This window comes from Amphiprion ocellaris, chromosome 11, assembly GCF_022539595.1.
Source record: "Amphiprion ocellaris isolate individual 3 ecotype Okinawa chromosome 11, ASM2253959v1, whole genome shotgun sequence".
NCBI lineage: Eukaryota > Metazoa > Chordata > Actinopteri > Pomacentridae > Amphiprion > Amphiprion ocellaris.
Window position 1 is genome coordinate 9,681,661 of NC_072776.1, and position 12,704 is coordinate 9,694,364.

Genomic DNA, 12,704 nt, shown 5'->3' on the forward strand with positions numbered 1-12,704 from the left:
TCTCCTGCCTCAGTCGTTACTTTGTGCATGTCTCCTTTCACTGGCTTCCTGGCTCAGGGTGGATCAGGATTCTTATATTTCACCAAAGTGTGCTCCAAAAATAAGATGCCTGGAGCTAAAGACTTCAGCACTGACTGTGCCTCAGTAGGAGACTCACTTCAAACAATGCAAGTCAATCACATTAGATGGATAAAGAATTTGTAATCACAGCTGCATGTTTTGAAATACAGTTTGGAATGTTTGGTTTCCCAAAATATGTCATTTGGGTCATCACGGTCATTATTTATTCATTTGTCTTGTAAATCTCCTATCCTGATTTTGTTTTGTCTCCCAGCCAATCGCACATGCTCAAGTGCAGAGTTCACATGTGTGAACAACCAGCCACCTCAGCGAAAATGTATTCCACGTGACTGGGTGTGTGACGGAGATGCAGACTGTGCAGATGCATTAGATGAGCGCCAAAACTGCACCCACAGATCCTGCGGCATCAATGAGTTCACCTGTAGTAATGGCCTTTGCATACGCAGTACCTACAGGTCAGAGAAAATCTCTCAGATAAAATATAAATTACAGCTTTAATGAGTCTCTCTGGAAATTTGCTAATTTTGTTGCATTTAATTTTTGTGGTTTTGTAACGTCAGGTGTGACCGTCGCAATGACTGTGGAGACAGTAGTGATGAGCAGGGCTGTACTTACCAACCCTGCCAACAGCACCAGTTCACCTGCCAGAACGGCCGCTGTGTGTCTCATGACTTTGTCTGCGATGGCGACAATGACTGTGGGGATGAGTCTGATGAGCTGGAGCACATGTGCCACACACCAGTGCCGACCTGCCCTCCTGGAGAGTTCAGATGTGACAATGGACACTGTATCCCTCTGAGCCAGGTGTGCGACAGGAGTGATGACTGCTCTGACAATAGCGACGAGAAAGGATGTGGTGAGTGTAAAGAGATTTGACAATACTACTGTAAATCAGTGGTCAGAGAATTTGTCTGCAGTTGGAATTGTTGAGATGATGCATGCTCGTTTTAGGGTGCTGCAAGTGACATTCACAGATTGTCATTTAGAAATTCTACTGACAGTAAAGAAACTATTAGCTATCAATAATAACAACAATATTGTTTCTGCAGAAAATGAAGAGGGATGACGTACAAGATGTGATCAGAAATTTTAGAGACAGTCCCTATTAAGATCAAAAACTGTACCTGATTTAAATTTGGCTGCCATCCCCATTAAACCGTTAATTAAACATGTCAAGCACCATCCAGCATGAGTGCTGAATCTCTTTAACTGTGTCAAAATGATGCCCTTCAACTTGAGTTTCATTTTGGAGAAGAGGAAGACATCACAGGGAAATGATCGTGTAGTTGTGGCCAGTTAGTGGTAACACATGTTGCACAAATGTGAACCACAGACAATCCCAGAACATTTTAACTGCACCATGTTACATTCTCATTATACAGAAGTGGGATTAGAATCAAAATGAAATATTATGATGACTTTCTTTTTCTCTATGAACATGTTCTCAGACGATGAAGGTGTTGTCTTTGCTTATTGGCTCTTATTCTTCTCTGCCTATAGGTATCAATGAGTGCACAGACCCATCCATTCATCACTGCGATCACAACTGCACTGACACACCCACCAGCTTCATCTGCACCTGTCGTCCCGGCTACCGCCTCATGTCTGATGGCAAAACATGTGATGATATCAACGAGTGTGCAGAGTCACCCAGTGTGTGCAGTCAGGTCTGTGAAAATACTGTTGGTTCCTACGTGTGCAAGTGTGCGCCAGGATTTCTCAGAGAGCCGGATGGTCGCAGTTGCCGTCAGAACAGCAACATCTCACCCTACCTCATCTTCAGCAACCGCTATTACCTGAGGAACCTGTCGACAGATGGGCAGGCCTACTCTCTTATTCTGCAGGGCCTCACCAGTGTGGTCGCCATGGACTTTGATCGTGTTGATAAACGTCTCTATTGGATTGATGTGAGTCGCAGAGTGATAGAAAGGATGTTCTTCAATGGCAGTAACAGAGAGGTGGTGGTCAATGGAGTTCTCCATGGGGAGGGTCTTGCAGTTGACTGGATAGCCAGGAAACTCTACTGGGTGGACAGCTTCTTGGATTGTCTCAAAGTGTCTGAACTGGATGGCCGCTTTGTCAAGAAACTGACTGAACACTGCGTCGATGCCAATAACACCTACTGCTTTGAAAACCCCAGAGCCATTGTGTTGCACCCCAAATATGGGTAAGGAAATAAGTCATATAATAGAGCCTAGTCAGTATGTATTATTTGGCTTTGCTGCTTTTTCTCCCTTTGGCTTATCACAACATATTGGTGACAGCATATGTCTGTAAATATTTTCAAATTTCAATGCAATAAATGACTAAAATAGTTTTACAGGCAACATGATCTAATATATTTGCCTTACTATGTCTTAATTCAGTTTAAATACAATTGAATTTTATTGATAAAACCTATGACTCTCTAACTGAAGTGAAATTTGACCTGTTGCGCTCTGACAAAAAAAGGCTGCGTCATACTAACAATCAACTAGAATTAATTAATGGAAAATGTACCAATGAAACAATGTGACTTTTAATATTTAAATAAACAAGCAAACAACCTATTGTAAACAAGTGATGTTCCAACCCATTGGTGCCTAGTAGTCATTACTAGAGCTGAACAGTATCAGAATATTATTACAATTTGAGTGCAAAATCCCAATCACAGGAGCGGCATTTTGTTTTTGATAAAGGTAAAGTATGTCATAACATACCATTAGTAATGTAGCATTGTTGTGCTACAGAGATGCCCTTGCCTAGAAATCCTAGTCTCCAGAGTCTCCAGAGGGAACACGCTTTTCGTTGTAGTATTTTTTTTTCCTGTGGAACAGAATTGTCAAAATTACCATTTCGACAAAAAATGTGACTCAAAACACATTTGCAGTATCTGTCAAAATAATTGCAATTTGATTTTTGTCTTGCTTATTACTACATTATTAGCCCTCGTGGAACAGACCACACCCAAATTTAACTTGTCAGCCACACTTATTAAATTTTGTGACTGTGTCTTGCATGGTTAAGATGCTATCATGCTGAGAAAATCTGTCTACAGGCACATATAAAGACCTCTTCAGTGCTCAACACCACCTTTGTGGTTGTTCCTGTTACAGTGTTCAGGACCATATTTTACCATGATGACATACACAGAATCACACGAATAAAAAAATATCAGCTGGACGATTGCGGCTCGTATAAACTGTGATATGAAGTGTTTCAGTCAGACTCTGATATGTGTCAAAAAGTAATCTGAAGTAAATTTCTTTGCTTTCTGTTAGATATGTGTACTGGACAGACTGGGGGGACAAAGCCTTTATAGGTCGTGTTGGAATGGATGGAACCAACAAAGCAGCAATCATCACCACAAAGATCGAATGGCCCAACGGTATCACAATTGACTATACCAATGACAAGCTCTACTGGTCCGATGCTCATCTCAATTACATCGAGTAAGTGCATCAGAAAGTAGCAGAATTATTTTAACAAATGGTACAAGGAGACTGGTAACCATTTGACTTTCATTTCTTTTGTCAGATACTCTGACTTGGATGGTCAGCACAGACACACAGTGTATGATGGAGATTTACCACATCCGTTTGCACTTACTGTATTTGAGGACACTGTATATTGGACTGACTGGAACATGCGCACTGTGGAGAAAGGCAACAAATACGACGGTTCTGGTCGTCAAGCCCTGGTTAACACCACACACAGACCGTTTGACATCCACGTGTGCCATCCTTACAGACAGCCCATTGGTGAGTCAGAAATTAGAGTTTCCATGTATTTAAAATGAGCATAATGAAAAGTGACAGGCCTGTATTTGCTCAGCTGTGGCGAACTGATAGTGTTTGACTAACTGTGGCTCTTCCTCTAATAGTAAACAATCCCTGTGCGGTGAACAATGGAGGCTGCTCTCACCTGTGCTTGATCCGTCATGGGGGGCGAGAACACACCTGCGAGTGCCCCGACCATTTCCTGACAGTCCAAATAGGAGGTGTTACCCGATGCCTTCCCATGTGCACCAGCACCCAGTACAGATGTGCTAACAATGAACGGTTTGTTAAGATCTTTTTATGTGATGTTTTAACATCAATTTATCGTTTTCAAACTGATTGTGATATATTAGTCAGAGTACCATTAACAACCATTAACTACTGTAAAGACGACTGGTAGTTGTTGTCTGATACCAGAATTGACCATGTTTCTGTCACAGAAAATCCCTCCGTCTTACATCCTGAAAATTCATGCATTTTTATTTTATTTTTCTTTACTGAAGAGTAAAGAATTATATATCCATTTTTAAATTCATATGTCACTTCAAGAACTTTAAGCGTACTCCTGAAACTCTTCACACTGTCTTTGCATTGGAAGAACAGCATCCCCTGGTGTTTGTGCCATCATGTAGCTTAGTACACAATATAAACTGATCAGACACAAAATAAAACCACCTACCTAATATTGTGGTGGTCCCCCTCGTGCTGCCAAATGGCTCTGAGCTGTCAAAGCACAAGCTCCACAACACTGAAAGTGTCCTGTGGTATCAGGCACCGAGACGTCAGCAGCAATCCTTTAAGCCCTGGAAGTTGCAAGGTTGGGCCTCCACGGATACTTGATCAAGATTGAGATTCGTGGAATTTAGAGTTCATGCCAACACCGGTTCATAGTGTTGCAGGTGGCATTATCCCCTTTTTCTATTGAATATTGTTGCCATTAAGGGGTATACATGGTCTACAACATGAGTACATAGGTCAGAAATCCACATGAATGCTAGGATCCCATGTAACCCAACAAAATATTGCCCACAGCCTGCGTTGGCCTGCACTGCCTGTACTTCTTGCAAAACTTCTGTCAACACATAAACTTCAAGAACTGAGTGTTCACTTGCTTCCTAATATATCACACTTCATGACAGGTGCCATTGTAATAAGATAATTAATGCTATTTACCTCACTTGTCAGTGGTTTTAATGTTGTGTCCAATCACTGTGTATGCTTTATATGTATTCAATAGCATTTTTCACAAAATGCGATACTGTAATTGTAAGAACAGCAGAGGCAAATACACTTCTATTAAAATACGTACTTAGTAATGATCCAGACATGTTACATGCTGCATTTAACTTCAAAGCCCAGTTATATTTTCTCAGCTGTTCTGAAAGTGATGCAATAAGTGTGACTAGTTAGACGGAATTAAGAAATTGGTTTTGGAGTTTGTGTACTGGACTACATTTTACAGCACGAGTTGTTTACATAATGTAGAGCTAAACTTGCCATACCTCTGCTTCCACAGTTGTATTCCCATCTGGTGGAAATGTGACGGACAGAGGGACTGCAGAGACGGCTCAGACGAGCCCTCCACCTGCCCAACTCGTCACTGCAGGCTCGGACAGTTTCAGTGCAATGATGGAAACTGTACCAATCCACACTTCCTGTGTAACAGCAACCAGGACTGTCACGATGGCTCAGATGAAGATGCTGTGCTCTGTGGTGGGTTTAATTCTTTGCCATGTTTTCTACAAGACTTGCTTTAGTAGTTTTTACTTATTTTATATTTGTCTTGTTCATATTTCTACACTCCTTATGGCCTCATTATTATTAAAGCATCCTTCTGTTCTTTTTTTGTAGCCACACATCAGTGTGAAAGCCACCAATGGCAGTGTGCAAATAAGCGGTGCATCCCTGAGTCATGGCAGTGCGACGGTGAGGATGACTGTGGTGATCAGTCTGATGAAGACCCTGCCCACTGCTCCACCAGGACCTGTCGCCCTGGACAATTCAAGTGCCGCAATGGACGCTGCATCCCGCAAAGCTGGAAATGTGATATTGACGATGATTGTGGTGACAATTCTGATGAACCTTTGGAGGAGTGCAGTAAGTAATGTACAGTTTCTTCCATCTTTATTACACTACTTATGTATTTTTTTTAAATATCTAAGAACTACTGCATCCTTATAATTTATGTGCATAAAAATCCCATTAGAGTCAAACTTTTGGTTTAGATTAAGACACACCTTAAATATACTGCAACTACACACTTTAAGCTTAAAGTCTGACTGTTCATAGATATTTTTAGACTTTTTTTAAGCCTTTATTTAACCAGGAAAATACATATTCTAAGTAAAGATTAAAGATATACATAAAGATTAAGAGTATATTACATTATCATATCATATCATAATCACAAAAATATAGTGTCATCGGTGACTATGATCAAGCACAGCCAATGCAAGTCTTTTAAAACAATGTGTCTGCCTTGATGTTAAGTAAAGTATCCTTTGCTAATTGTCACTCGTTTTATTTTTTCCACAGTGGGACCAGCATATCGATGTGACAACCATACAGAGTTTGACTGCAAGACCAACTACCGCTGTGTGCCCCTGTGGTCTGTCTGCAATGGCCACAATGACTGCAGAGACAACAGCGATGAGCAGGGCTGTGGTGAGTCTTCATCAAGCATCCATGAGACAATACTGAGATTATGTTTCATGGTGGCCACACCCTGAAGATTACTCATTAGTAGGATTCATCACACCACCAGGCAGCATGTTGAAACTTTCCAGCTTGATCGTTTCATGTTTGGTGCTTGTCCACCGATGGTAAAGTTATTCTTGAGATCTCAGGATTGATAAAAACAAGAAATTTGCTCAAAGAGTGAGTGAAGGGCAATTAGCCAACACCTCAGCCTCCTGTGGAACATTACACAGCATGGTAGCGGGAGGTGCTGATTGAGAGCTTCTCACCGCTCACCCTCCCCCACCGTTTACGTCTCCCTGAGAGCACCACAGATTTATGAACTGTCCATTGGTATGAGTCTACATACATGTGTGTAAGTGTGTGTTCATACTCTGTCCTTGCGTGGGGGCAGGGTTCACACAAGTCTCTTTGTACTTGCTACGATCCAAACACACTCGCCGCGGCCCTCCCGTCTCTTATCGGAGGCCCTCACTCCATTAGTGCCATGCCTGCGCAGGAGGAGAGATCTACGCTAATCTTCCTGTAAGAATGCAGCAGATGGGCCAGGTGGAGGGCTCGGAGGGCAGGACTAGCTAACACCACGCTATCTTTGACCCCCAGCACTGTGTGGTAGAGACGGCTCAGACCAGCTCTGCTCAACTCCTCTCCCTTCTGTGCTTCTCATCTCCTGCAGTCTTATCCTCCACAGACATACACTGGCATGGATAGAGGTCACCCATCTGTCTTTGGCAGGCTGCTCGCCTCCCTCCATGACTTGTGCAGTTTAATTAAAAAACAAGATGTCTTTCATTTCAAACTGACATCTTGTTATTACTTAAATGCTTAGCAATTTCCTGTCATATCACACATGTGGTGTGCCTATTGATAAAATATCTACTGAAATCCCTCACGTTATTTCATCTCCAGTTGCTAGTTAGTCATACAAAACATCTTTAACAATGAGAAAATTTTCAGTCATCAATGTATCATTTTGATATTTAATATTCTATATATTGGTGCCATTGAAGTGACAAGATAATGAAAGAGAGCTTTTACACTGGTTTATGCAGTCTGATCAATCCTACAATAAATCCAACAGTCATATAAGTTAGGCTGTTCAGGTTTTGACTGTAAAAACTGTAGAAGTCCCACTCTGGTCATTGATTAAACCCCTAAATAAACTCCTCTCTGAGTTGCAAAGTTACATCTTTAGAATTTTTTTTTCAATGAAAGTAATGGCTAGATGTAATGTTACACTGTTAATTCCTTTAAAAAGTTCAGATCTATGAGGTCTGTACCACTTTGCTCAAACACTTTAAAATCACTCTACACTTTACAATGGGAAGTTGTAATATTGGAGTAAATCAGCCATACATGTTGAACTAGAAACAGATTCTGAAAAAGAATAATGATACAGAAAGTCCCTACAAGTTAACAGAATTGGTTGATGAGGTTTGTTATGCATGAAACACTTGAAGTCTTAATCAGTGTTTGTAAGACTATCATTAGTACACTACAGTTGGAAAGGTGGAATTTCTCAGGCATGGTGTCAACTGCTTATTTCATTCATCATATGTGTCCAGCATATAAGAAGCATCATATGGACATTTTAACAAGGTAAAAAATTTGCTGTAGAGGCATTTTATAGTCATTTTGAATGATTTTTTTTGTGGTGTTGCTTAACTGTGCATTGTGTTACTGAGGAGTGATTCTTACCACATTCATTTGTAGGCAAAGATTTACAACACATTGTCGTGTAAATGCATTTTCATCGTCAACTGAACATCATCACCACCTAACTAAATGTTGAGACTAAATGTGTCACAAAATATCATTAAAATGAAAATTGCAAAATATAGAATATATATATATATGAAAATATATCATTTTCACCTTGAACTATCATCAATAAATATATCATCAAACTCATTTCAATTTTGGCGGCCATTGCCTCCTCCCAGTTTTTTAGAGTTTTCAATTTTTTTTTTACATGTAAATATTTGTGTTTTTGTATGCGACCATGCTCCCAACTGTATTTTTTTCCAAATATTTTCATGTAGTGTGTTCATGTGTTTCAAATATTTTCATTTTCATGCTATACTGTCATAGCTCAACACAGCCAATGTAAAGTGATAGCCTTGCCACACTTGCAGCATTTTCCATTTTACAGTGCCAAAGGTGTTGTTGAGTTCCAAATCTTATGTTCTTTCAGAAAAACAATGCACAGGCTAAGTGCTGTAATGTGTTTCACATAAAGCTGATCCCATCAATTGTTATGTGCTCTTTAAGTTAAAAAAATGTGCTTTTCTTTGGGCTTCATAAGCAAGCTATATCAAAAGCCTTGATTTAGTCAGGTGTAATGGCATAACAGCAACTGCTTCCATGTACCTACTCCTGTCCCAGATGAACTGACCTGTGATCCTAGTGGAGACTTCCGCTGTGACAACCATCGCTGCATCCCGCTAAGATGGAGGTGTGACGGGGATGATGACTGTGGGGACAACTCTGATGAACGCAGCTGCAGTGAGTGATCTTCACTCTCACAGACAAACACACTTCCTTCATTTGTGTTTGTTTTGATATCATCCAAGTGTCTCTTTAAGGAGGTTTACTATGGGATTTTACTGTAGTTATGGTTCTGTGGTTTGTCCACATAAGAAAGGAGTGTTGATGGCAAAGAATAGTCTTGCCATCATTTTATCAGACAGCGGGGAGGTTTTGTAAGAAGCTCGACACTTCTGCCCACAGTGGAGTGGGGAGAGAGGTAGTCTTATCAGCTGCTAGAGAAACAGGCTGTCCTTGGTGTGTCAGAAAGAGGGAGTGAAGGAGTCTGTCACCTCTTGCCCTGGAGAATTTAAGCATGTCTGAGAACATGCCAGTTAATAGGGATAATGTAGCTTCTCAAAGGAGAAGTGGTGGATGTTAAATCATAGCGGTACAGCTCCCCGTGTTGCTGCACTGCTGATGCCAAGAGAGTTTTTCTCCAGTGAACTCATGAGCTCAGTGTAGAGCAACAACGGCACATACAGCTTTGGCTAGTTAATGTCATAATATGAAAGAATACAATACAGACCGTTTATGTGTTACAAATTTAAGCTATTTGTCAAAGCTGATCAGAGTAAGAGGAAAGAAATCCCATACGAGCTTTTGACATCATTTGCTTTGTGTGTCTCTACTCTAATATGAGCATTTAGTAACAACAGAAATAAAATTCTGCATTTGCATGGTTTTCACATTTTAAATTTCTGTTTCCATGTTTTCTCCCAGCGCCACGCGCATGCACAGAGAGTGAATTTCGTTGTGATAATCTGCGCTGCATTCCCGACCGTTGGGTCTGTGACCATGACAACGACTGTGAGGACAACTCGGATGAAAGGGACTGTGGTAAGTGGAGGCTCTTTGTTTTGGCTCAGGATCTGGCTGTTTGTGAGTAACGGAGGGCTGCACTAAACAAAGAGGCAATAAAACTTCACGTTTTGAAGCATGGACAGACAGGACCACCAACAGTCATTTATTCAGAAAGAGTTTAGTCAGTCTGCTACAAATAAAAGATTTCTTCAGTACACTGAGTACAGCACAGGGGCTTAAATCTTACAGAACTTTGCAAACCTAGAAGTTATTCTTGATGACATAAATGAAGAAAAGAGTATTTCACATGTACTAATTATAATGCTATGTTTGTTGTTATATTAAATAAAGGTATATTTTACACTCATTTCGCTGTTGCAGAGTTACGGACTTGTCATCCTGGCTACTTCCAGTGCGGCAGTGGACACTGTATCGCTGAACGCTTCAAATGCGATGGCAATGCTGACTGTCTAGACTACACAGATGAGACATCATGTCGTGAGTGTCCCACATCATCTGGTTTTCCTTATGAAAGCTTTGGAAACATAACATTTATTCTTTGGTTTCATTCGGACTGATGACCGAGTATGGTTATTGATTTTCTTGTGCGCATTGACAGATTTAGTTGAAGAGAATTATTCTGATTTTCAGCAACCCGCTTTCCCAACGGCACGTACTGCCCCCCCTTCCTGTTTGAATGCAAGAACCACGTTTGTGTCCAGCCTCACTGGAAATGTGACGGAGACAATGACTGCGGAGACAACTCAGATGAGGAGCTTCACCTTTGCTGTAAGAAGTAACATAAACACTGACACTCACTCAAATCTAGATTGCACAAAACCAAATCTTACTACATTATTGTGCCAGCTATCATGAACAGAATCACATGAAACGTATCAACTTACTATTTGTATTTGTACAGTGGGGTTTTTGAATTAAAATTTTGAATATGCTGAGTTGCTGCAAGATTTACTTCAGATTTAATGATAACTTTCATCTACAGTGGACATCCAGTGTGAAGCTCCCTTCCGTTTCCGCTGTGACAACAACCGCTGCATCTACAGCCATGAACTGTGTAACTCTGTTGATGACTGCGGTGATGGCTCTGATGAGAGGCAGGAAAACTGTAAGCACACTTTTTTGTCAGGTCACTAATATTAAGAGACTGTAGAGCACAGTAATTCTATACTATTAACTCTATTTTTCAGCATAGCCAGACGCCTGTACAGCTTCTCTTAAATTGACGTTTCTCTCCATCTAGGTCAAAACCCCACACATGGACCCTGTACAAATGATGAGTACAAATGCAGTAACGGAAAGTGCATCCCTCTGCAGTACGCCTGTGATAATTATGATGACTGTGGAGACCAGTCAGACGAGCTCGGCTGCCGTGAGTTTATTATTTATTTACGAATTTATGTTAGATGAAAATTTCAGGTAATACTTAACATAACTGGTTAATTATGGAGACAAGATGTGAATTAGTAATTTGAGGTTCAGCGTTCTTGAATTTGTGGAAAAACATTTATTACATTTATTCATGTTAATTAGTTCAGTCAGAGTATTTGTTAAACAAGCATATATTGAAGATTTGTTCAGTTCCGCTGCTGTGATTGTACTGCAATGAACTGTTTTGCTTACCGTACTTGAACTTGACTGTCCCTGACTGGGTGAAAAAAGTAACGACAGGGTAAAGTAATAACATAACATACTCTAAGCTTGGACAGCAGTAGCTATGGGCAAGGGTGTGTTCAGCCAATAAAGAAAAATAGCACAAACAAATACCTGTGTCATTTCTCACTTGTAAATGAGTGAGCAGACTACAGACCACCTCTAAAGTCACCTGCTGCACAGAGAGAGAGGATCGGACGTAATTAGTGTTCATAATCCTAGTTAACCTTCAGTGTAATTTGTGACAATTATGTCAGGGATCATGCATGAAAGTAGAAATCTCAGAAATAAAAAGAAATGCCTGCATCTTGCTTCACACCTGTGACTTTATTGTTCCTGCTTTGCTTCTCTTACCGCTGGGCTACAGACTGTACAAGCTGCCCACCTATTATCCCTACCAGTCCCCGCTAATATACCAGGATAAAACCAGCCCTGACCCTACGTAATAGCATAGAGTTACAATTGTGAGTGTCCAGGTTAACATTCAATGCGTGTATTTTCTTATCTACTGGTTTCAGACCATGGCAGTGGGCACACATGCAGTGCAAACATCTGTGAGCACAACTGTACCGACCTGACAGAGGGAGGCTTCCTCTGCTCCTGCAGACCTGGTTACAAACCCAGAGAGACAGAAAGACACATATGTGAAGGTGAACGACACACTCATTACTCAGTCATGCATTCAACCCATGTAAACACTGACACTGAAGTGTTTGTCTACACTCAATTCATGTTCTCTCTCTTGTTTCATATCTTTGTTTTTGGGCAGATGTGAATGAGTGCGAGGTGTATGGGACATGTCCTCAGGATTGCAAGAACACAAAGGGCAGCTACGAGTGTTTCTGTGCTGACGGCTTTCTTTCTTTTGGTGAACCGCACGGGACTGAGTGTGCTGCTCAAGGTAAGAGCCTGACATTCACACAACAAAGAACCTTTTAGAGATGTTTCCTTTTGTTTCTTATTAAAGCCAATTTAGGACTTTAACAGCATTTATCACATTTCTCTACAGGAAACCCACCAGTGCTGCTCTTGCCAGACAACGTTCGCATCCGTCGTTTCAACCTGTCCTCTGAGCAGTATTCAGACTATGTGGACAACGCTGAGCACATCCAAGCTCTAGACTACCTGTGGGATCCAGAGCATGAAGGCCTCAGTAAGACTACTGTT

The 12,704-nt window shown here is 40.9% G+C and overlaps 1 protein-coding gene across 8 annotated transcripts in view; it reads left to right on the top strand.

Moving 5' to 3' along the window:
• The window catches only part of lrp2a (low density lipoprotein receptor-related protein 2a), a 53,047-nt gene that overhangs the window by 33,683 nt on the left and 6,660 nt on the right, over positions 1-12,704 (top strand). For all 8 annotated transcript variants that reach the window (XR_008603270.1, XM_035955500.2, XM_035955503.2 and 5 more), the window contains 18 exons: positions 335-536; positions 642-937; positions 1,582-2,248; positions 3,342-3,512; positions 3,598-3,821; positions 3,944-4,121; positions 5,356-5,552; positions 5,691-5,936; positions 6,375-6,503; positions 8,922-9,041; positions 9,786-9,902; positions 10,248-10,364; positions 10,518-10,655; positions 10,870-10,992; positions 11,128-11,256; positions 12,056-12,187; positions 12,307-12,438; positions 12,547-12,690. Coding sequence is in view for 7 of the 8 variants with exons in the window: in XM_035955500.2 (XP_035811393.2) it covers positions 335-536; positions 642-937; positions 1,582-2,248; positions 3,342-3,512; positions 3,598-3,821; positions 3,944-4,121; positions 5,356-5,552; positions 5,691-5,936; positions 6,375-6,503; positions 8,922-9,041; positions 9,786-9,902; positions 10,248-10,364; positions 10,518-10,655; positions 10,870-10,992; positions 11,128-11,256; positions 12,056-12,187; positions 12,307-12,438; positions 12,547-12,690 (3,462 nt within the window). In the remaining variant the exon portion in view is untranslated. The remainder of the gene's footprint in view (positions 1-334; positions 537-641; positions 938-1,581; positions 2,249-3,341; positions 3,513-3,597; positions 3,822-3,943; positions 4,122-5,355; positions 5,553-5,690; positions 5,937-6,374; positions 6,504-8,921; positions 9,042-9,785; positions 9,903-10,247; positions 10,365-10,517; positions 10,656-10,869; positions 10,993-11,127; positions 11,257-12,055; positions 12,188-12,306; positions 12,439-12,546; positions 12,691-12,704) is intronic.